General features: G+C 41.7%; 1 protein-coding gene across 1 annotated transcript in view; it reads right to left on the reverse strand.

The window, feature by feature from the left end:
- ITGA2 (integrin subunit alpha 2) overlaps positions 1–19317 on the reverse strand; it is a 105373-nt gene extending 86056 nt beyond the window's left edge. Inside the window, exon 1 of the mRNA XM_043488539.1 lies at positions 19129–19317. Within this exon, the coding sequence (XP_043344474.1) occupies positions 19129–19186 (58 nt within the window). The 5' untranslated portion in view covers positions 19187–19317. The remainder of the gene's footprint in view (positions 1–19128) is intronic.
- Positions 19318–25345: the final 6028 nt, after the last annotated feature.

Consider the following 25345-nt stretch of genomic DNA (forward strand, 5'->3'; position numbering starts at 1 on the left):
CAATTGGGTTGGACTTCCTGGGTGGCTCAGTGGTAAAGAATCTGCCTGCAATACAGGAGCCACAGGAGACGCAGGTTTGATCCCTGGGTTGGGAAGATCCCCTGGAGTAAGAAATGGCAACCCACTCCAGTATTCTTGGAAAATTCCATGGACAGATGAGCCTGGTGGGGCTACAGTCCATGGGGTCACAAGGAGTTGGACATGACTGAAGTGACTTAGCAGAGATTGCTATGGCAGGCACTACATCATCCATCCCAGCCAATAAATGGGTTAAAAGAGATCATAAAGGTGGGAACCTAATTTTATAGGACTGGTGTTCATATAAAAAGAGGAAGAGACACTAGATCTCTCACTCTCCACATACATACAGAGGAAAGGTCACATGAGGATGCAGCCAGAAGTCTATAAGCCAGGAAGAGCGGCATCACCAGAAACCAACCCTAAGGGTCCCTTGATCTTGGAATATTAATACGATCTCCAGAACCATGAGAAAATAAATTCCTGTTGTTAAAGTCACCCATTCAGGTGTATCTTGTTACGGCAGCAACTATAGCAGACTAAGACAGGGGGAAATAGGATTATATTGATATCAGACATTTTCAATTTACTATGCTGTGTTTCAAAGACAAACCTGTCAATATACAGATGCACATATACAAGAGAGATATATACTAATTCAAGTTATATAGTTTAAAGTTCATATTTTGTACAAAAAAAATACAAGTCATTTTTTGTGACAAAGTAAGCATATCAAGTATCAGAGTATTGTGGCACACTTTTTGTTAGGTGATTTTGATGTCCTTTTACAATTCTTGATCTTGCAGGCAACTAACATCTTCAAAAGTCTATAACAATTGCTTCTTTTGTTTTTGATTTTAATTTTTACTTTAATTTCCATCTTAAAACACTTTTTTGTATACTTGAATATTTTTATTTTTCTCTTAATTTTTACATATTCAGTTAAATTCTTAGCAATTGCTTCTTAAGCCCATTTATTATGACTTAGCGCTTCCTAACAACTCAATAAATTCTCTTTTTTTCCACAATGATGTTGGAGGATGAGCTGCTATCTGGCAGACTCACTGGCTCCCAGTGGCCGAGAGGATGGGGTGAAGTACTGGGATACCAGCTCATCAATTCACTTTCTATTTTAACATTAAACTCCTTTTATGTGAAAGGAGAAACTCCTGTATCTTCCTTTCCCTCCTCAGAACAGCATTTGTGTCCATTTAGCAAGTCAGAGCCTGTAGAATAGCTTGCTCATTAACACAATATGCCTGACACATCTCGAGGCCATGTATGCAGACAATAGACACAACTAACGTTAGTTTTTCTTTTGTTGTATCTCTGTTCACAGGCATTTCTCTATAGACTTTTGGTTTTCCCCTATCATTCTAGCCTGCATACTCTTCTTCTAACTTACCACTTGCATCTCTTACTGTGATGTACCATCTTGAAATGTTATATTGTTCTCCTGTGTATGTTTTGTCTCAATAGTTACATAATCGTTGCCTCCCCATCCTGTCTGACCTCACCTCCTACCCTATCTTTTTAGCTCACTCACCTGGCTCTTCCTTAAACTCACCCTGACATTTGTCCTTTTGTTTTGTTCCTTCTTCATGGAACCCTGTCCCAGAAAGCTTTCTGTTTCTGCATCAAACATCAATCTATCAGAGCTGCCTTTCCCAGAAAGCTTTCTGTTTCTGCATCAAACATCAATCTATCAGAGCTGCCTTTCCTCACCACCTGTGGTGGTCAGCAGGTTCCCAGTGGTCCCCATCTCCTGCTATCCGTGCTTTTGTGTGATCCTGTTCCCTTAAGGGCAGGATCTGTGACTTCAAACCAATTGAAATGAAGATTCGAAATGTAGAATCAAATATCATAGAGTATTACTTTTGTATTTACGTTACATAGAATTACAACTTCTATCTTGCTAGCAGATGTTATCATTTGTTGACAAAGCAGAGAGGCCCAGAGGGCAAGGAATAGAAAGCAGCCTTCAGCTGAGAACCAATGGGGAACTGAGGCACTCGGTCCAACAGCCCCAGACAAGATTAGTTCTGCCAACAATTAAAAAATGAGCAGAAGTGGATCCTTCCTCAGTTAAGCATTCAGATGAGACCCCTGCCCCTTGAGCCAGCACCTTTGACTGCAGTCTTATGAGACATTCTGAAGCAGATGATCCCAGTGAAGCCATGCCCAAAATTCCTGACTCACCCAAATGATATTAAGTTGCCCAAGGTGTGGTAATTTGTTATATAGCAAGAGACATAATATAACCCCAAGTTAAAAATAACTTTAGATTTCCCACTACCTGTGCAGCATTTTCAGATCCCCTTACTGTGCTATTTTTTTTCTTAATAGAGCTTTATCTCATACGTTATATATAAATATTTATCTTTTTTATTTGTCTGTCAACCTTATTAGAATCTGTATTTGAAGAGTTAAGTTTTATAGGGATTGACACTTCAACAATTTGGGGCTGAATGTCTCCACAGGAAAAAATTTAAAAATTGTAGAAAAAATTCAGATATAAAATTAAATACCTATTTAGAATAAGAAAAGTAATCCTAGCATGCTAAATAGTTTTAAAAACTGAAAAATATTCAAAAAATCATACATTTTACTGACTGCCTGACAATATTTCTGTAATACATTTTGCCTTGGCTCTACATCTTTTGACCACCTCTTCACTTGATAACTTTATAAAAGTGTATTCTCTAAAAAGTATTTCATTTTTTTGGCATGGTAAATTGAAGGTTTAAGATTATTATTCTTATTTATAGTTAAAAAAAAGTTTCTTTCATTTCCATAATACCTTATTTGTAATGTCAAGTAAATATTCAGGATTGTTATCCAGTATCTTGTGTGTATGTGTGCATGTATGTGCATGCACACACTAGTCACTCAGTCATGTCTGACTCTTTGTGACCCCATGGACTGTAGCCCATCAGGCTCCTCAGTCCATGGGATTCTCCAGGCAAGAATACTGCAGTGAGTTGTCATTTCCTCCTCTAGGGGATCTTCCCAACCCAGGGATCAAACTTGGGTCACCTGCATTGCGGGCAGATTCTTTACCACCTGAGCCAGCAGGGAAGGCCCCCAATATCATACAGGAGCTATAATATTTCAAGGCACTTCAAATTTTCTTTTACAGGGATTAATCCATAAATTTTTTGAACTGATGACATTTATCAACCAGTTTGTTGTTGATGTGTTTGTTGAAATATGTTAGGGTATGAAAGAGACAATGATCTGAACTTTCACATATATAATAAAAATATCAGACATGTGAATACATGGAAAGAGGCCTGAAGTGAGGGTCCTGATGCTTAAGCTTCATTTGTTTTATGGTAAATCTGCCTTTGTCCCTAAAAGTAGGTGCTTTACCTGTTCTGTTCACTGTTATATTTGCCAGTACGAGGAGTATCTACATGATTGTAGATCAATAAAAATCAGTTGAACTAACAGAAGGACTGCTGATTGTTTCACCTCTCCACCTAACAAGTTATGCATCAGTTCAGTTCAGTTGCTCAGTTGTGTCCGACTCTTTGCGACCCCACAGACTGCAGCACCCCAGGCCTCCTTGTCCATCACCAACTCATGGAGTTTACTCAAACTCATGTCCATTGAGTCGGTGATGCCATTCAACCATCTCATCTTCTGTTGTCCCCTTCTCCTCCTGCCTTCAATCTTTCCCAGCATCAGGGTCTTTTCCAATGAGTCAACTCTTCTTATGAGGTGGCCAAAGTACTGGAGTTTCAGCTTCAGCATCAGTCCTTCCAATGAACACCCAGGACTGATCTCCTTTAGGATGGACTGGTTGGATCTCCTTGCAGTCCAAGGGACTCCCAAGAGTCTTCTACAACACAACAGTTCAAAAGCATCAATTCTTCGGTGCTCAGCTTTCTTTATAGTCCAACTCTCACATCCATACATCACCACTGGAAAAACCATAGCCTTGACTAGATGGACCTTTGTTGGTAAAGTAATGTCTGTGCTTTTTAATATGCTATCTAGGTTGGTCATAACTCTTCTTTCAAGGAGCACACGTCTTTTAATTTCATGGCTTCAGTCACCATCTGCAGTGATTTTGGAGCCAAAAAAAATAAAGTCAGCCACTGTTCCCACTGTTCCCCCATCTATTTACCATGAAGTGATGGGACCAGATGCCATGATCTTAGTTTTCTGAATGTTGAGCTTTAAGCCAACTTTTTCACTCTCCTCTTTCACTTTCATCAAAAGGCTCTTTAGTTCGTCTTCACTTTCTGCCATAAGGGTGGTGTCGTCTGCGTATCTGAGGTTATTGATATTTCTCCCAGCAATCTTGATTCCAGCTTGTGCTTCATCCAGCCCAACATTTCTCATGATGTACTCTGCATATAAGTTAAATAAGCAGGGTGACAAATTACAGCCTTGATGTTCTGCTTTTCCTATTCGGAACCAGTTAGAACTGGACATGGAACAACAGACTGGTTCCAAATAGGAAAAAGTTATACATACAATGGGAGATAAGTAAAGACCTGGTTCATTAACAAATATAAGTTCCAGACTAATTCAAAGAAAGATGCTTGAATTCACATTACTGAAAAGATACATTTTGAGATACAGTCCTCTTTCTGAGAAGGATTAAAAGACAGATTAATACATATGTATACAGATATGGGCATACAGTTGTTGTTGTTGTTTAGTCTCTAAGTCATCCCTGACTCTTTGCGATCCCATAGACTATAGCCCTCCAAGCTTCTCCATCTGTGGGATTTCCCAGGCAAGAATACTGGAGCGGATTGTATATAAAAATATACACACACATTTTATTTTCTATTTAGAATTTTAGGGAACATTTAACTTTACTTTTTACCTGGCTTTAGGAGAATCCTAAAAAGAAGACCAACTAAATTTGGGGGTGATGAAGTGGCAGAACTATGCCAGTGCTGGAAATTCAAGAATTTTTCTTTTTAACTGAAAAATCCACATACTGGACAAGACCAACAATACTTTGTAGAGTCTAAAAGCTTGGCCTCTGATATTGGAATAGCTCTGTGACCTTGGACAAGCTATTCATCTTCTATAAGCCACAGCTTCTTCTTTGAAATAGACCCAATCTACATGCCTACTTTATTGTGATCAGAGAGAGTATAATAAAATTCTCAACCCAGTGTCCAGCACATGATGCACACTTAGTAAAGACAGCCTGCTTTTATGATTATTTTAACTATTAATATCATTCATTATATATTACTAACAATAGCACTTTTTTTGAGAAATTTTAAAAGGCATGTCAATTTGTGATCCCAGTTTCACCTATGACATAAAAAGCATATCCTGAATAAGTTTCCATTTAAGTTTCTGAGAACTGCTGTGTAATGGGTAGGAGGACAGCGTGTCTGCAATTTGCTGACACATACTCACCATGAGAGCCAAGAAAACATTATCAGCCCATGGACCCTCCAGGAAGCCACGGACGCAGGAAATGGGTTACTCAGACCCTGACTTTGAAACTAAGAAAACAGACTTCAAACTCTCTAGTTAATCATTACCTAGAATATGTATGACAACAGAAAATGGGCATAGGTTGCATTAGATCCTTGAACATGTACAAAATTACAGGAAATCATTCTCAATAGTATTGTCTTCATGCTTAAAGGACAATACTATGGAAAGAATTTAGAAAATCCTTCCCCCGTCCTCTCAAAAAAAAAATAATAAAGCAGCTAAACTTAGAAATTATAGGCCCTTTGAAAAGAACCACACATTTATTCCATAGAGAGATTTAAGCTCTACAATGTTTGGCTTATAGCTATAGTGCTTAAAAGAAAAAAAAGCAGTGCAAAGCCAAAGGCATAAAATGACCCTTAAAACTGCTTCTGAAATACAGCAGTGTAACATTCTCCTGCTTCCATTAAGAAAGAAAAGTGCAGTTTTTTCTTAAAAGTCTTTAAGTGTTAAATTTTATATTCAGTAAGCATCTAGATTCTCTTCCACAGGTGACATTAGAAGTGGGAAGCAGAGGGCCTGGGGAGCTACTTTGAATCCTCCAATTCCTCCCATGTCTGACACTCTACTGCCAAATGACAGGCTCTCCACTGAGGACCCTTAAAATAATGAATGATGATGAAAAGGATGAACACCAAGGATATGAATTTTGAAAAATAACATTATATCTGCTTTTACACTGTGCGAAATACTTTTCTGTTCAAAATTCCATTTGATCCTCCCAGTGACCCAGCAAGGCTGGGAATAGTTTGCCAGTGACTTATCCAAAGTCATCCAGAAAAATGGCAATAAAATTAAAATCTACTCTTCAGAGCTGGAGTTCTTCCCATGATGCCATGAACGTGTCTGTTTAATATATTAAGGGTTTTCGACTGGGAGCAATTTTGCCCCTCAAGGGTCCTTTGGTGATGTCCAGGCACATTTTGGTTGTCATACTGTTGTGGGGAAAGGGTGTGCCTACTGACATTCACTGGGTAGACACCAGGGATGTCACTCAGCATCCCAAAGTACAGAGGACAGCCCCTCCTGCCACCCCTACTGCTCCATGCCCCCAGTTACCGAGTCTCAAATGCCAATAAAGCTGAGGTGAAGGATCTAAACAATCCACGGTCTTATAAACACCATTAAGTTGACTAAATCACTGTGGTGGTTTTAAAACATGTCTGGGACTGACTTGAGGCTCTTCCCATTAAAATGCTGAGTAAGTCTCCTCCCCTACAATCTAGGTGTGGTTTGGTAATTTCTTTGATGAATAGATGCAGTTGCCTGATTTCTAAGTCTAGGTTAGAAAAGATCATGAAATTTCTGTCACTTTTGAGAGGGACACTTGCCTTGGGATCCCCAAGTTGCTCGATAAGAAATCAGGCCGCCCAGAGACTGCCATGCTGGAGAAACCCCTTGATGGAACCACGTGAGGAGAGAGCTGCCTCCCCTCTGACAGTAACCACATAAGGGACCTCAAGCCAGAACGGCCCAGCCAAGCTCTTCTCAAAGTCCTATGCAGGAAACCACGAGAGGTAACAAATGATGGTCTTCATTTTAAGCCACTAAGTTTTAGGGTGACTGGTTACACGGCAACAGCTAACCAGAACAATCTTCAGAGACTCAAAGTCAAGTGCTCTGGAAAACAATGTCTTTTATTTCTCTCAAAGTATTCTGACATACAGAAGTATGGAAATCTTAACTACATGACTACAACTCCTCAAGAGAAAATGAATTATAATCCATTTTGGAAGTAGGGGACAAGGAGAAGTTTATCAAAGAAATTTTCAGAAGAAATTGTGAAAGCTATCTTGAAATGATAGACTGCAGGTTGGAGTCCTGGACTTCGGTCATTTTCAAAAGCTAGTTATTGTAAAAATGAGGTATTTATTGGCAATATTAGATGATCTCTTGAGGCTTCTTCTAGGACTAACTAGAATATCCTACTCTAATATATTTTTCAAAAGATAGACATTTTAAAATTGTAATTTAAAATGTACTCTGATGAATATAAATGATGAGAATTAAAATAAATATGAAGCACCCAGTTTACATTCACCAAACTATAAGAAGTTTAAAAAAACCTACAAAAAATAAATTAAAGCCTAATGTTGGTAAAAGTGGTAAAAATCAGACACTACTGATGACCACAGTGTTCAGTATGCAAGAAGAGCTAAAAAATAAAGATAAGTTTTGATCCAGTAATGTTGCTTTTGGAAACTGTCCAAAAGGAAAAAGAAAGAAAAAACTTCTCATACAATGATATTTATAGCCACATTACTTGCAATAGGGGGGAAAAAACCTACAGGAAACAACCTAAATATCCAACAATGGGACAACAGTTAACTATGACATGGCAGGATGTATTAATGCAAAGTTATAAATATAACGACCACATGGCAAGGCATATACAAAAGATAAGTGAAAAGAGTAAACAAGTCATTTTCATATAAACAGTGATTATATCTATGAAAATTTACTTTCACACGAATATCAAAAGAAAGAAATATATTTTTTTTCTGTTAACATGAATACCAGTACATCGTTTTCTATAAGGATATTGAAATATCCTGCTTTATAAAGAAAAGCTATAAACTTAAAGTACTAATCAAGTTTAGCACTTTGATGGACATATTTACCTCTTATTATGGAAATTCTGTCTTTATTTTAAAAATTTTTTACCAATCATTTTCTGGGTGCTTACAGCATGCCAGGTCCTGGGAATACAACGATAAATAGAATGAAAGGTAATCTTAAAAGTGTATTCAGTGGGAGAGATAGTCAAGTTAAGATAAATTATAGTGCTGCTTTACGCATACAGAAAAGGGGAACGGGAAAGGGTTTTTCAGGGGGAAATAAAAGATGTCTGCACTGTCCTAATACTTTTATTTATCTTGTTATTTGTAAACAGCACCATCTTAGTCTGACATTTTGAGACAAAGGAGAAACATTCCAAAAGCAAACAAACTTTCTCAAAGTGAAAAAAAATCAACTAAAGGGATATTTTAGCATGTTTGGATAGACCTGTAAATAAAAGGATCTGTGCATATACAAATTGGAAAGTGCTAGAAAGTTTTCAGCTTGGCATTCATTCAGAAAGTGTGCTTTTAATTCATGCTACAGTAGCTGTCATACATGCTTCATTCATTCGACAAAACAAGACATGGCTCCCATCGTCTCAGATTTTGTGATCTACAGGATGTAAATCCAAGTAAACAGATCATTGAGATAGAATGTGACAACTGCTATGAAAGGTTCATGTGAGAAGGACAACTAAATTGGATTAGGATTTGGGGTACATGAGCCTCAGTGAAACTGAGACTTAAAGGATTTATAGAATATGAGTTAGGGACTAAATTGTATCTTAGAAAGAGAGAACACAGATAAAGATAAGAAACTATGGAACTGTATTATTAAAAAAGGCTAAGGTCACATCTTGGGGTTTCCCTGGTGGCTCAGATGGTTAAGAACCCATCTGCAGTGCAGGAGACCCAGGTTTAATCCCTGGGTCAGGAAGATGCCCTGGAGAAGGGAATGGCTACCCACTCTAGTATGCTTCCCTGGAGAATTCCATGGACAGAGGAGCCTGGCAGCCTACTGTCCATGGGGTCACGGTGGGACACGACTGAGTGACTAACACTTTCACTTTCAAGTTTTCATCTCACTTGAACCATAGCCAAAAATAAATAAAGAAAATGATACTAATCTGTTAAAATATGATTATTTAGGGGCAAAAATTAAATACTGCAATCATAAAAGGTACTTCATAGTTACTACATACTATGGTCTGAATGTCTGTGTCCTGTCAAACTTCCTGTATTGAAATTCTAACCCTCAAAGATGACGGTACCAGGAGGTGGGTGGGTGCCTTTGGGAGGCGCTCAGGCTTTGCCCTCATGAAGGGGATTAGTACTTCATAAGAGAGGCTCCACAGAGGCCCGTAGGCCCTTTCACCACATGAGGACATGGCAAAAGGCACCAGCTGTGATCCAGGAAAAGAGCACTCACCACAGTGTGACCTACTGGCACCCTGATCTTAGACTCCTCAGCCTCCAGAACTGTGAGAAGTACATTTGTATTGTCTATAAGCTACCCAGTCTGTGGTGTTTTGTTATAGCAACCTGAAAGAACTAAGACACTATGACATTTACATAAATTATCTAACCATCTTTCAATTTTACATTAAGACTTTTTTTAATCTGGGCTATTACAATTTATATAAAGGAGAATAAAGAGCACATAAAAGTACCTCAATTTTCAAAGCTATGTTCCCCATCCCCTCCAAAACAATGTTAATAAGTACACAGAAAACTAAGTCAATTACTCTGAAATATCTATGTTATGTACTAACATTCAGAATATGGTTACAAAAAGGTTTTATAAATCAGGTTTAGTGTGCATATTTTAATAAGTGTCCAAGAGGCTGTTTAGTTAAAGGACCTGAAAGAAGCTGGTAAACAATTTGGGATAGAGTTATCTGACTGAATTGACCAGAAGCCAGCTTGCATTCAGCCTGCATTTCTACATGGTATCCATGGAAATGAGATCAGGCCTGCACAAAGACCAACAAAGGCCACCTTTGAATGAACCAGGAGAATGACAACTGCCAATGTTCAAGCCATCCATGGACACAATAGCTTTGCACACGCTCTTCAGAACACAATGGAATAATCTCTTACACTGACAATACAGTGTCCATCACTTTTTTTTTTCATTGCTCTGTTTAAACATTAACCTCATTTTTATACAGAAAGCCTTTCAACGATCAGGAGTTATGTAAAGCTTCTATGGTACAAACTGTCTCTAGTCTCTTTAAATTAATAACAGGAGGAATTGCAGGTACTCTTTCAGACACAGAATAATACTGCAGAAATCTTCTAGGAACTGTTTGATCAATAGAACAGACCATTCTCTCAAAGGAAGAAAAATCTATTTGAAAATTACGAACAGTTCCAATATTCAATGAACCTGAAAACATTACAAAAATATGCAGTTCAAGTTTATACTGGTTAGTAAATGCAATTTACATGTACAAGAGTAGGCAGGCATAGACTGGATTAAAATATTTGACTACAAGTTCCTTGAACTAATAACTTTAACAAAATTAAGAGTAGGCTTTCTTTTCTAATTTATATTAATGGAAATGTTTAAAATGCCTTGGAAAAAGCCACTGAGTTATACACAGAATAAAAGGCTTTACTATTTTAAGAACAGAACCTTTTGAAGATAGCACTAATTCTCTGTGCTATATGGGACTCAGATTTCTCAAAGGATTGTTTTGAGGATCTTTATTATACTAGATAGAAATAAACCATTAAAAGCTTAACTGGAGACACATAAATCTATAGCTACAAAAGAATTTCTTTTTTTTTTTTTTAAGAAAGTCTGACTGAAGCACTGAGCTTAATTCTACTAATAGAATTGGAATATTTTTATATATTATGCACCCTAAAAACAGCTCTAAGCTTGTTAATTACAACTGCTTTAATGCAGTAAATATGTTCTGAAGCAAACAAAAGTGTATATACATCAGCTCCCTCTAATCTGAGCAGCCACTTGGGAGGGTGGGAGGTGCTGATTCCCGTAGCTCTGCTGTCTTCTCTCTGTTGGCCTTGGTCAGCTTCTCCTTTCTCTCATCAATTAACATCCTCCCCATTTCATAGCCCAGAATCTGCTTTGCCTTCCTTCACGTGATCATCTGTGGTTTCTAATCTGTCCAGGGGGGCTGCAGGGCATCCAGTTTCCCTCTCTGTCTCCTTTATCCCTGACAGCATCCTTTCCACGGACATCAGTTCCCCTCTTCTCCTCTCATGTCATGGGCTCCTGCCAAATATGGATGCTTCAATGTAAATTTCAAAACTGCAAGGGTACCGTGCAGCATTGCAAGTGATGGAAGTAAAAAAATAAACAGACAGACAAACTCACAGTAATGATGTTTACACAAGTTTCTCCAGTGTTTGTTTTTCAGCAGACGTTCCCACTTCAGTCCTCTCACTCCTTTCTCCTCTCTTCCTGTCAAACTTCCGGACTCCGTCCCCAACCTTCATCTCTGGTTGACTCCTCAGCCCATAACACTCTGGTTGAGCTTTATCCCTCTGTGAAGACGGCCCTCGCCAAGGCATCAGCCCTGCCTGACTTAGGTGAAGGAGCTGATCCTGTGGACCAAGCTCTCGAAACACCTCTGTGGCGCCCCAGTCCCCACAGTCCTTTTTTCCCTCCTCCAGCTGCGCCTCCTCTTTCTTGGTGTCTCCACTTCCTCCTCTGACCCTCTAAGGTGGTCAGCTTGTAGCCAGAGTCACCTGCTAGTCTGTCTCCATCTGACTCATCAACATTACGTCTTCAATCCCTCTCCAGATGCCCACGACTGCTCGCTCTCCATCCCCACCTTACTCTCGCGCCTGTTCCTAACACCGCTGCACACAACCACCTAATAACTGCATGTGTACACTTGGCTGTCTCAAACTCAACCTGTCAACCCGAACTGCTCTCTTTTCCCTCTGATCTTACCTTCCTTCAGGCTTCCCTGTTCCAGTGAATGCCCCCCCTCATTGAGTTATTTACATCAGAAACCCAGGCATCAGTCTTACAGTCTCCCACTCCTGTCGATCAATCACCACATCCCACCCATTCTTCCTCAATTCCTTTCACATCTGTCCGCAGCTATCTTTCCCTACTGCTGCTATCTGGGCTTGGACCACTGCCATCTCTAACGCCAAAATGAGACCATTCACTCCGCTGTCCCCTCCTGCTGCCTGGGTGATCTGCCAAGGAGCCAACCTGAGTGTATCACTGCCCTGCTCAAGGCCCTTCAGAGCCCTCCAACTGTCCTCAGGATAAACTCCAGGCTCCTTGCCAGGACTTATAAAGGCCTTTCATGGTAGGGTGCCCGCTCACCTCCCAGCTCTCACTTTCTATGAATACTTTGAGCAATGTGCTCCTGGCATAATGGCCTTCTCCTTTCCTATTCAAGCATCTGAGACATCTGGCTCAGGAACTAGGAGATGGAGCCTACTCCTGATCACAATAAATTATCGCTTACAGTCATTTAAAAAGAACTGGACTCCAAGGCACTTCACAGCAGAGCTGAACGGTAATGATTATTTCCTGCCCCTAGGATGGCCTCTCCAGAGCTTGATACTCAAACATGTCTCAGTGATATTTCTCCATCTTCTGAATTCAACATCTAGTTGTATACCACTCATTCAGCAATTAATTACATGAGACCATATGACATCTATTATGTTATCAGAACTTATGTTACATGTTTATGTTATAGGCATAGACAATAAAACAATAGAAATAACATAAGTTTCAAATTATACGGAAATTTTTAAAAACACCAAGAGGTATGAAGACTTGAAATTTCAGTAACTCAGAAACCCAAAGTCAGTATCAAGGACCTGCTTTCTTTCTCTCTTTCCACTAGACCAGTGTGTTGGCTTTATCCCCAGGCTAGCTGACATCATGGTTGCAAGAGAGTGAATGAGTGAAGTTGCTCAGTCGTGTCTGACTCTTTAAGACCCCATGGACACCAAGCTCCTCCGTTCATGGGATTTTCTAGGCAAGAGTACTGGAGTGGGTTGCCATTTCCTTCTCCAGGGAATCTTCCTGACCCAGGGATTGAACCTAGGTCTCCTGTACTGTAGACAGACGCTTTACCGTCTGAGCCACCAGGGAAGCAAGATGGCTATGGCTATTCCAAGATTCCCATCTAGACCTGACAATAGCCTATTAACTAGTATCTCTCTTAGGAATAAAAAATTCTTTCCCAAAAGTCCCTGAGCAGATCTGTACCACTCGTTCAGCAATTAATGTATCTGTACTCATTCAGCAATTAATTACATGAAACCACATGACATCTATTGTGTTATAAAAACTTACATTATATCTTTGTTATAGGCATAGACAATACAACAAAAACAATATAACAATTTTCAAATTACACAGAAAGCTTTCTCCACATCTCTTTGGCTAAAATTCCATTATATGCCCATGTCCAAATCAGAGAGTAGCAAGAGATCTAGGGCCACCATCACTGGTTCAGTTCAATTACCCTTCAATTACCTCCTAGTTGTGCAGAGGGGAGATTAACCCAGTAATTGAGCTTCTGACAGAAAGGAGGCTGGCAGGGTATGAAATTGGTTAGACAGCCCCCTCCCAAGGACTGAGACAATTTCTTTCCCTCATGTGAGATGTGTTCCAAGTAAATCACAACCTCTCTGGACCACGTTTCACGTTCCCTACAGTTCTACATTGGACCCAGCACACTGCCTTACATAAAGCAAATGTTATATAGAGATACGATCAAAAACTAGTTTTATGGAATTCACTGTAGCCAGAGCAGCAAAGCACCTACATCTCATCAGAAGGGGGATCATAGGGATCACTTTCATACACAAGACCTATTGTTGTCTCAGGATCTGTGGTATCAAGATTGTTCTTTTTAGAGAGTCATTATTCTGTGTGCTCCTCCCGGTAAATCATTAGTTACCATAACAAAAGCATAAACACACTCCACATCTCGGAGTTACTGATTAGGGTAACTGCTTTTCATGGATCTTTCCCTCTTATGCTATGTTTAGTCTTTCCATAATGTCCGAAGCTAAGCAAGGCTGATTGTGACTTTGGTGGCAGCATTTACATGATGTCAGGATGATACTTTTAGTCCCACATATTTTCCCTATTCTTGCTGAAATTTTTTATATTTTCTTTTGAATAAGTGCTGTCTTATTGATAATGTATAATAGCAAACATTTTTGGCACGTAAGGGCCCACGTATCACTTAAATTCAAATAAATATGGGTGTCTAGCTGAGTTGGTTTGAGTAGTAGACGTGATTTTTGAAACAGCAGATATGCTATGTCAAATTTAAGCAAAGACAGAGTGTTGAAATATCTTTTTATCATATCTTGAACATTTTGTCCAAATGGGAGTTACTGTGGGGAAGTAGAGAAGGTTTACATATGTTTTCAGAAAGAGACAGACAGACATGGTATTTCAACCAATACATTCCTAGTGAAGACTATGAAGTTGGAAAGGAAAATGAATCAAAGAGAACCTGTTACTTCTAGCAATCAACATTTGGGAACAACTCTCTGACTGTCCCCTTGAAAGTAGCTGCTGGCTAATGTCATCTAAGAGGAAGCGAGTCTGCCGTAGAAGACGATGCTCTCGGTCTTGTGCTTAATGAAGAACAGGAAAGGGTGATCACAGTGGAAATGCAAACGGTGCTGATAGTACACTAGAAATTTTTTATTTTTGATACACAGACTGAATGGTCTTTATTTTGCTGAATGTCTAAAATTCTACCATTAGACGCTCATCTCTTTACGTTAATAGGCTTCTTCCTTTTTTATATGCCCAGGGCTGCTGCTGCTAAGTCGCTTCAGTCGTGTCCGACTCTGTGTGATCCCATGGACTGCAGCCTACCAGGCTTCTTTGTCCATGGGGTTTTCCAGGCAGGAGTACTGGAGTGGGGTGCCATCGCCTTCTCCGTGTCCAGGGCTATCAGTACACTAAGACAGAAGCAGTCATCACCTACTTTAGAGGGAATTCACTTGACCTGATGCGTTCTCTCAGTGTTGAAATACACCTGACTTGGTGGTCACCACAGAACAAGGTGGTACAGGCAATTTGGAATGTTAACTTGTTAGGAAGGAGAAGGTGCAGTATTTAAGCAATTACTTCCAAACCTGGCTGTATATCAGAAATGTATGAGTAACTGTTTTTAAATACTGAATGGTGCGGCCTGTGTGCGTGCATAGTCATGTACGACTCTCTGCAACCCTTTGGATTGTAGCCTGGCAGGCTCCTCTGTTCATGGGATTTTCAGGCAAGAATACTGGAGTGGGTTACCATTTCCTCCTTCAGGGGATCTTCTCGACCCAGGGATTGGACCCTCATCTCCTGTGTCTCCTGCATTGCAGCAGGATTCTTTACATGCTGAACCACCAGGGAAGTCCCTTAAAAACTGAATACTGAGCCCCAGTCCATGAATGTGAATCAAAACAGTGGCTCCAGAACCAGTATTTAGGAGAGTAAAACTTAGTGTACATTGGGCAGATGTAGACGGAGAGTCACAGAGGAAGGGAGTTACCATATTGGATGGTGGCCTAAGGTGGTTGAGGGGCTGAGGCTGAGTGAAGAGAGGTCATTGAGGATAGGTCCTGAAAATAAGAGATTACTTAAAATTTCTCTTTTTATTATAAAAACTTCCCTACTTTATCATTTTACTTGGGGTTGTCTCTTTTAACTTATGACAAAGGTGAGTTGCAAAGGGATGAGAGAAAAAGGGAAAAAGCATCAAGGCAGTGAAGGCAAAAAATAACATAGTCTGGAAAATATTCTAATACCAAATATGGTATGATCAAGTGCAGTCAGAATACAGAATGGTGTGCAAAGGTGTGTACGCGAGGCTCTGGGATGTATGTACTGTGAGTGTGCCTATGTGCAGTGCGTGTGCTTATGTGTGTGTGCAGGGCGAGTATGGTACAGAAGAAGCTGAAGAGGAAGGCTGTGGTCAGATGGTGAAAGATTTTTACGACATGCTACGAAGTTGGGACTTTGCACTACATGATTTGGGCAGCCACTCAATGTTTGACGCAAGGGGGTGACTGGATACAGATAAATGTTTAAAAAGATAATCCTGGTGACAAAGCGACAAACGGTTAAACCAGCTTAATAACAGTAGGGGTCCAGAAACAAAAAACTGAGGGCCTGAACTAGGTGGGAGCAGAAGGCACATGAGTTGGGGAGAACAGACAGAACTTGGAGATGGGCTGTGAGGCTGCCAACAAGGGAAGAGATCCCTGATTTTCATGTTTGCAGGATAATGCTGCCATTAAGCACTACTAGATGATGTAGGAAAAAATTTCAGAGAGGCATCCACTTTGGTTGGGGACACGAGGTCACCTAGGTGGAGATATTTACTGAACCAGAACTCAGTACAGGAGTCTGACCGGAGATGCTGACCTGAGTGGTGGGCAGGCCCAAAGAGAACTGGTAGAAGGAAGAGGATCCAGCATGGAACTCTGTGAACACCAACAAGGACTGGGCCAAAGAGCCAAGCCTGTGAAGGAGACTAAGGAAGAACAGCCAGGAAAATAGGAGACAAACAGGGAGAACAGAAGCCAGGGATGGACGGTGTTTCGGGAGGAAAGAGCGGCCAAATTACATACTAATGGAGGACTTGCTTACTAAGAGGGAAATTAGAATATTTACAGCCCGAGGGGAAATTAGGGATTTGAAAATATTCTTTAGACAGGGGTGACTTGGGCAGGGTACCAGAGATAGCAAAAGATGAGGCCTAGAATCCAGGGGCAAGGATTATCCTTGGCCAAACAACACACTAGAGAGTGTAAGTGACGTCATGCATTTAAAAATCACATTTCCCTTTCCTCTATGGACCTATTACTTGGTTTATGGATTATGCAGGCCTCTTATGGTCTTTCTTGTCCATTCTCAACCTGCTGGTTACTTCAATGATTGCAAGCACTTAAATCCAGGAAGATCAATGAAAGGTGATAAATATGAAACCAAACTAAGAGCACCGCTTTTTCTTAAATACCTGTGAGAATGTTTACAGAGAGTCGATCTGAATCTAAGTGTTAAAGTGAGATTTGAGGGTTTTAAGTTTCTACAGTGGTTGACTTATATGCTGGAGTATATGCTAGATGTATAAATACACATACATGAGCCTTTTACATTTTAATTTTTGGTATTTATATTGAACAATTATACATGGATATAGCCTATAAACAACTACAAATATGTATGCATAATAATGATGAGTGTTCAAAAATTTTATACAGATAGGGTCATGCCATAAAAAACTGCAGCTGTTACAAACTGAGAGCTTTCAATTATTCACTTTAATCTTGGATATTCATGGTATCAAACAATGATGCTGTTTTCCTGGGAACTTGGGTTCAGATCACAAATGAGAAAGCTTTATTGCAATCATCCTGAATTAAGAGAAAACCTGTTCCTTGAGTATGGAAACACCTGGAGCAGGAGGAAGAAGGAACTACACAAACTGGGCAGCTGTCATTTTATATCACCTCTGGGGGCTTGCAGCAAGGTGTCGAGTTGTCCCTGTTAACCAACTCTGGGGGGGAAAAAACTCTGAACCTGACTTCATGCCTTGCAGTACCACATTCCTCTAAAGTTATTTCTCACTGCTTTGTTAAGAACAAGCCTCAACACTTCGAAGATAAGAAAATGATGTTATATTTCCATAGCTTCTGTTAATAAAGGGTACTTAAAGAGAGCTGAAAAGCTTGGACTGAAGGGTCCATTAGCTCTTAGGAAGGTGGTGGTCTCCAGGGACTGAATCTCAAGGTGAAAGTAACTTTATCTGAAACCTCTAGATTAGGGTTGATGGCCCCTCAAAACATCTTTGGGGTCCCAGAAGAGAATATCTGTGAAGTAGCAGACCCAGGATTAGACAAGAAAACTAATTGATGCCTATTCTCTGCTGGGGGTGAGAACTATTAATGTTTCTCTGCTATTTTTCTGTATTTCTGCTATTTCTCTAACCTGGAGCAAAGGCTACAGGATCTTCTGCATTAGATTTCTTTCAGGATCAAGGACAGCAACTGGCTACATGCCTCAAAGGAGGGCAGTTTAGCAAAGATTTATCCTCCTGGTATAAACATTTGAAAATAAGAGACCACTTTTTTTTGCTAGCTATTCAAATTACAAAATACAAATGTGACTTCCCCACTCCACCCCAAAAGTAAACTAAAGTTCTTGAAATAAGCACACACGAGGCTCTGGATAAGGTTTGGACAACGCACTTTTGATGGACTGTGGTCGCGCCGCAGCTGGGCACCCCCAGACTCATTTCCCCACTTAGTGAAAAAGGGGTCAGGAGAAGGGCGGACCCGGCCCTCATCGCCTTGCCCTAAGAGCTACAGCTGCGGGTAATTCTTTTGTTGTAGCGCCAGAGATCGAGAAAGTGGAAAGAACTTTTTCCGGACCTAAGTTTACATGCGTTGAATAGACGCATCTGTTGTAAGACTTCCTCTTACAACAATAAGAGGAAGGCAGAAGGGCAGAAGAATTCCCCTCTGCCAAGCATTTAAGAGGTGCCTGGTTTTCCTACGTCCCCCAAGGGAAGACACAGCAGTGCTGCGTTCTGCAGAAATGAGGACATTATTCACACGCTCCGGGTTGAAAAATAAGCGTATTGGGCTCCCAGGCTCCTGCAAAGTCACCAGGCACCGCGCTGAGGGGCAGGCTGCCGCCCAGGACCGAGTTCCTAGGACGCACAGAACCGCGGAGTCCGGGTCTGGCGGGGCACCTGTCTGAGCCCGACTGCAGGCGCCCGGCTAATCCCCACTCCCCGACGCTTGTGCGCGCTGGCGTGCCTGCCTGAGAGCGAAGCGCGCTTCCAGTTAACTTCGAAAGGTGCTTTACAGACCGGGTGAGACACGCCTTATGGGGACACCAGGCGGGGGCGAGCCGGAGCCAGAATGGGGAGTCTCTTTCCGTCCCGCTGAGATGGCTGGAAGCCTGGGTCCACGTGGAATCAGAGACAAGACGCGCGTCGCCTGCGCCTCGCGGGCGCAGAACTCCCGGCTCGTGCGCCCACCCGGGGACCCACGCAGGTTCCTCCTGCAACCGATGCGGAGCAAAGACGTCGCTTACCTTGACTGAGCACTAACACCAGCTGCAGCGGCGTGCCGCCTGTCCGTCCTGGCCGCATCCTGAGCCCGTCGCCCTGGCGCTGGAGCTGCTGTGGGTTTGCGCGGGGATCCAAGGACACCGAGACTCTCCAGAAGCCGTCCCGAGGGCTTCACTCCCGCTGCCGGGCGCGAGCCGGGAAAAGTTGCCCGGCAGCTCCCGGGGCGCCAAGGCCCGCCCCTTCGCCTCGGCACTCAGCAGACCTGCCCCGGCCGGCCCCGCCCCGCCCGCCCACCGTCTCCGCCCAGCGAGCCGCACCTGGGCCCCTCCACACCCCCGGAAGCCCCACCTCCACCCACACACACCATCCCAGCCCCGGGACCCAGGAAGCCGCGCGGACGCGGGCTGCGCGCCTGGGGGCCTTTCCTGCCTGCCCAGCAGACGGCGAAAGTCAGGCAGTCACTACCCCGCCCCCCGACAGTCTGACGTAAGCCCGGGGGAGACCCCGGGTCCCAGAGACCCTGGTCCTCGTGCAGGCCTCCGGCTCCTGGCAGGGGTGGCAGGGCTGGAGGGAGCCATGACCCCCAGCCTCCGTTCTCAGGGGCTGCGCGGTGCCTGCCTTCTCTGCCTTTCCCAAGTGGGTGGGGAAACGGACAAAAATAAGCGCAGAATGACCAGGTTAGAAACTAACCCGACAGGAAAGAAGATCTGCCCACAAGTTATGATTATCCCGAAGTGATATTTAAGCAAGAGCTGCTGCAAGGGGGGAGGGGGGGTGTGTGTGTTAAAAGTGTCATTCCTTCCTCTCCAAGATAATAAGCAGCTGATTTCATTGTTAACTTGAAGGGATTTACTTCAAGACACAAAGAGGAGTGAGCCCCGGTATGAACTCGTGATGCTTCCTGTTTGCATTACATTATGAGTATTTTCTTCCATTATTTCAGGCCCAGCTCTGGAAAGAGAACATTCCATAACTACTTCTGAGCTTTTTACTTCCCAACCTAAGAAATAGGATAGTCACTTTTCTTTAAATCTGGGTTTTCCTCCGAAAGTTCGCCCACAAATTCCCAGCACATTGCTGAAGCCAGGATCCTTCCAGTGACTACTTTTATGATGTAATCAAATGTTTTAATAAACTAAACGTAAGGAGTTACTAGTCTAATCATTTTTATTAGCACCATTCTAAACCTTTATGAAGCAGGTAACTATGAGAAGGGGCTTCCCTAGTAGCTCAGACGGTAAAGAATCCGCCTGCAATGCAGGAGACCCAGGTTCAATCTCTGGGTGGGGAAGATCCCCTGGAGAAGGGAATGGCTACCCACTCCAGTATTCATGGCTACAGTCCATGAGGTCACACAAAAAAAGACATTTGCCCTTTGGAAGAAAAGCTATGACAAACTGACACAGCGTATTAAAAAGCAGAGACATTACTTTGCCAACAAAGGTCTGTCTTGGTCAAAGCTATGGTTTTTCTGGTAGTCATGCAGGGATGTGAGAACTGGACCATAAGGAAGGCTGAGCACCAAAGAGTTGATGCTTTGAAATTGTGGTGCTAGGGAAGACTTTTGAGAGTTCCAAGGAGATCAAACCAGTCAAACCTAAAGAAAATAAACCCTGTATATTCATTGGAAGGACTGATGCTAAAGCTGAAACTCCAGTACTTTGGCCACTTGATGGGAAGAACCGACTCATTAGCAAAGACCCTGATGCTGGGAAAGACTGAGGGCAGGAGAAGAGGGTGGCAGAGGATGAAATGGTTGGATAGCATCAGTGACTCAACAGGCATGAGGTTGAGCAAACTCTGAGAGATAATGAAAGACGGGGAGGCCTGGCGTGTAGCACAGAGTCAACTGAACAACTTTGGAAAGGATGGTGTGCTTGGGATACTGCCACGAGGAAGCAAAGTGGTTCAAGAGGGGAAGGACTTAACTGGTAAAAATCAAATGCTCCCCTTTACCATAGCTAGGGCTGGAGTCTTGAATTGTTAAAGTATTAAATTGGTGTTTATCAGGTGCTACTGCTTATAATCATGACTATAAACTCAGTACCTTTGAATCTAAAATATATAGCCTGTAGTTCTTTCCTGTTTTCTTATCTGTCACTTACTAACTTGACTTACTAATCCTTACAAACACTTGAAGGCATTTTTTTTCTGCCCTGTGGATGCTACTCACCTGCTTACTAAGACTCCAGTGGCACCTGAGAAGACGTAGGTGGCCGCTCACTAACCCTGACCCCCAGTCATGATGCTGCTCCCAGACTTATTTGCAGGAAGTCAGCCAGGTTTCAGGGAGATGAATATCTGTCTGTTTCCTTCTGACTCACTGAAATGTGAGTAAGTGTTTGGAACAGACCCTTGTTTGGGAGGCAGTGAGCTCTCTTCGTGTGAGACAGGAGTCTGTGCTTTGTCTCAGAGTGGCTGGAGAGAAAATGCACCTTTTTTGCTTTTGTGCTCAGAACTAGACAAATTAACATGCTGGCATGAGGTACAGGATAAATCAGGAGCTATATTTTTCCAGAGCAGGCAACAGTTTCACATTTCGAGAAACAAAGAACCACCTTCTGCCCCGCATTAAGTTTTTAAGAGTGTAAAGGTTTCCTGACACAAAGCAGTTTGAGAACTCCCACCTTAATCATCCTAGGAACTATCCTGTCTAGGTGTAATTTTGCTGGTCACCACATTCTGAGTAGGAAATAAGACAAAGGCAGGTTTTCTGAAACTCTTTGGTCTCAGGATGCCTTGGATAAATGAATACAAAAATGTGATTAGGTACATGATGGAAAGTTATTCAGCCATAAAAAGGAAGGAAATTCTGCCTTTTGCAGTGACATGGATGATGAACCTAGAAGACTTTACAGTAAGTGAAATAAGCCAGACAAAAGCAAATACTGCATGATCTCACTTACATGTGAGACCTAAAAATGTTAACTTATTGTACAGAGAGTAGAATGGTGATTACCAGGAACTAGGGTGTGGGGAATAGGGGGTGATGTTGATCAAATGGTACAAACTTTCAGTTATAACATGATTAAGTTCTGGAGACCTAATGTACATCATGGTGCCTATAGCTAATAATACTGTCTTGTATACTTGAAATTTGCTAAGAGAATAGATCTTAGGTGTTCTTACCCCACACACAGAAAAAATAAATATATAATATTATGAATATGTTAATCAGTTTTGTTGCAGTTATCTAATAATGTATATGCATATCAAAACTTCATTTGTCTATTTTAAATATATAAATGTTTTAATTAATTATTCCTCAATAGAGCTAGAAAAAGTAGTGAGGATCCCAAAGAACTTCTGTTTATATGAATTGTTTCTATCAGTGTTTACCATGGAAAATATTGAGACATAAATTTTCAATACTCATGTCTTAATTCAGCTTAAAATAACAGTAAAATTTTACATGTTAACATAAATAATACATTTTATGAAAAATAACTTTCCCAAAATAAAAGAATTAATGAGATGAATGATACTATTTTACATTTATGCCAGTCTTTTTAATATCTGACTTAAAAATAAACCCTTGAATTCTCTTATCTTCTTCTGCATTCAGTCTGTTGTAGAGAGGTAGTTTTTGTGAAGTTATATGAATTAACCCATCATCACATAGATACCGGGATGGAAAAATAAAACATAATTGCGGATATTCTTCTGATACTACGCCAAAATTCAACAAGTGGTGTTTTGAAAAGACTGATTATGAAACCATGGGTTAAATCCCATTTCCCCTGCCTTCCTTCATCAAAGTCATTTTAAAACTTGCATGTCCTCCAAGCTCCATGTAGCCTAAATCATGTTTGCCTAAGTGAGTTGTTTTCTAGAAACTTTTGGGTCAGCTGTGTCTAGTTTGAGCTGAGTTGGCTGAGACTGGATAGGACCACCAATCCTTGAACCAAGTGTCCTGGGTGACCTTTGAAGGTGCAGAGGTCTGTAGCTTCATTACAGCTGCACAGAACCATGATTACCGCACCTTTTTCCAATCACCTTTCGCTATGTTCCCCACACCTCCTGCTTCTTCATCGTATCCAGTAAATACCTCCCGCCTTTTGCCCTCAGGGAGATGGGCTTGAGATTTGTTCTTTCATCTCCTTGCTTGGCTCCCTTGCAAATAAACCCTTGCTGTGGTGCAGACCTTGGCGTCTATCTTTGGACTTGCCAGGGGTTGGGAAAGGTGAACCTGCTTTGGTAACAGTCACAGCGTGAAGCCTGAAACCATTATCAGTGAACTTTCCTACTCTAGTGCTGGTTTGTAACATAGATGAAACTTGAAATTGGTCCTTCACAGAGTATGTGGTGGGGGAGACAGGCAAGTAAACCACCAGCTTACAGGATAACATCCAATGAAGTGAAGTCGCTCATTCGTGTCCGATTCTTTGTGAACCCATGAACTGTAGCTTGCTAGGCTCCTCCGTCCATGGGATTTTCCAGGCAAGAATACTGGAGTGGGTTGCCATTTCATTCTCCAGAGGATCTTCCTGACCCAGGGATCCCACCTGGGTCTCCCACACTGTAGGAAGACTCGACTGTCTGAGCCACCAGGAAAACCTCTTAACATCCAATAGGTACAGGCAGAGAGTGGCTTAGGGTCACAGAGGGGCTCATCTGAATGAGACCTGGAGGGTCCTGGAGGATTTTCTAAGGAATACTTACACTACATTTAGAAGGACTTCACTTGGAGTCAGCTGCCTCTAGTTTGTGCTGAGCTGGTTGGCTGAATAGGACCACCAACCCTTCAACTGGACATGCATGATAGTCAGTACACAAAGGGCAAAGAGAGATGGAAGAAATGGTAAGATGGAAAGATGCAAACACTGCAGATTGGAATGTGCATGCGTGCTCACTTGTGTCCAACTCTTTTGTGATCCCATGGACTGTGTAGCCCACCAGGCTTCTTTGTCCATGAAATTTCCCAGGCAAGAATACTGGAATGGGTTGCCATTTCCTCCTCTGGGAGAGCGTTCCAATCAGGGATCAAACCTTGATTCTCTTTCTTCTCCTGCATTGGCAGGCAGATTCTTTACCACTGCACCGCCTGGGAAGCCCATAGAGATTGGTAGGTGGCAGTTTTAATAAACAAGAGAACTTGCTCATGAAGCTTTTCTTGAGCAAGATGAGTGGGTCCCTGTGCCCTCCTGCAAGGTGAAGAGTTTATACAGAGGCCTTTAGTATCATTCAGTCACATGTACAGTTCACATGTCTCAGGAACACATTACTCTCTCAAGGCTTGGAGCAGCTCCTCTTGAGGGAACAGTGGGTAGAATGTACATCCTGTGAAATTGCCAGTGTCCAACTCTCCTAATGTTTTATCTTTTTCTTTTTATATAGTTTGAGGAGGTTTCTATGCATAGCACTAGCTTATCTTTAAGGTGTATACATTTCTCCAATGAGAGATCCTTGAGGACTTGTCTCATTAACTTCTTTTACTCACAGTCCTTAAAACAGGGCCCGTCATAGAGCTGATGCACAATAAAGGCTTGTACATTTGCTCAGCTAATGACTAACATCTTCATTAAGGTAAACCAGAGAAAAGAAGAAGTTAAGTTTATCTCTTCGAACATGGAAAAGCTCAATGAAGGGGAAATATTATTCATATATACTTTAGGTTCTTTTAAGGAAAGGCGTCATGTGATGGATCCAGCCAGCTGCATGGTTCTCTAACTGTTCTGGTCTCTCTGAAAAACTTGGATGTTTAAGTTAGAAATCAGCCTTTTTCTTAGAAGGGGAAAAAATCAGTCTTACGTAGTCTAAGTCAAAGAATAATTAATTGAACTAATATGAAGAACTTTCAGAGAACACAAAGATGAGAAGTACAGCCTGGTTTTAGAGACTAACGTGGTGACTGGGAAGATAAGAAGACACTTCACTTAACAGCTTTTTGGGAATTAAATGAGAATTATATGGGAATTCATTGGTTTTGTCTTCCTGTGTGTACCTGCATTCTTCTCTCTGTAGACTGACTTCCTCTTTAATTATTCATCATTTCCAGTGCCCTATAACTTAACCTGGGCTTCCCTGGTGGCTCAGTGGTAAAGAATCCACCTACCAATGCAGGTTTGATCCCTGGGTTGAGAAGATCCCCTGGAAAAGGAAATGGTAACCCACTCCAGTACTCTTGTGTGGGAAAGCCCATGGACAGAGGAGCCCTTGGACTACACAGTCCATGGGGGTCACAAAAGAGTCTGATGAGACTAAGCAACTAAACAACAACAATAATAGCTTAGACCAGCA

This window comes from Cervus canadensis, chromosome 16 (genome assembly GCF_019320065.1).
Source record: "Cervus canadensis isolate Bull #8, Minnesota chromosome 16, ASM1932006v1, whole genome shotgun sequence".
NCBI classification, from domain to species: Eukaryota; Metazoa; Chordata; class Mammalia; order Artiodactyla; family Cervidae; genus Cervus; species Cervus canadensis.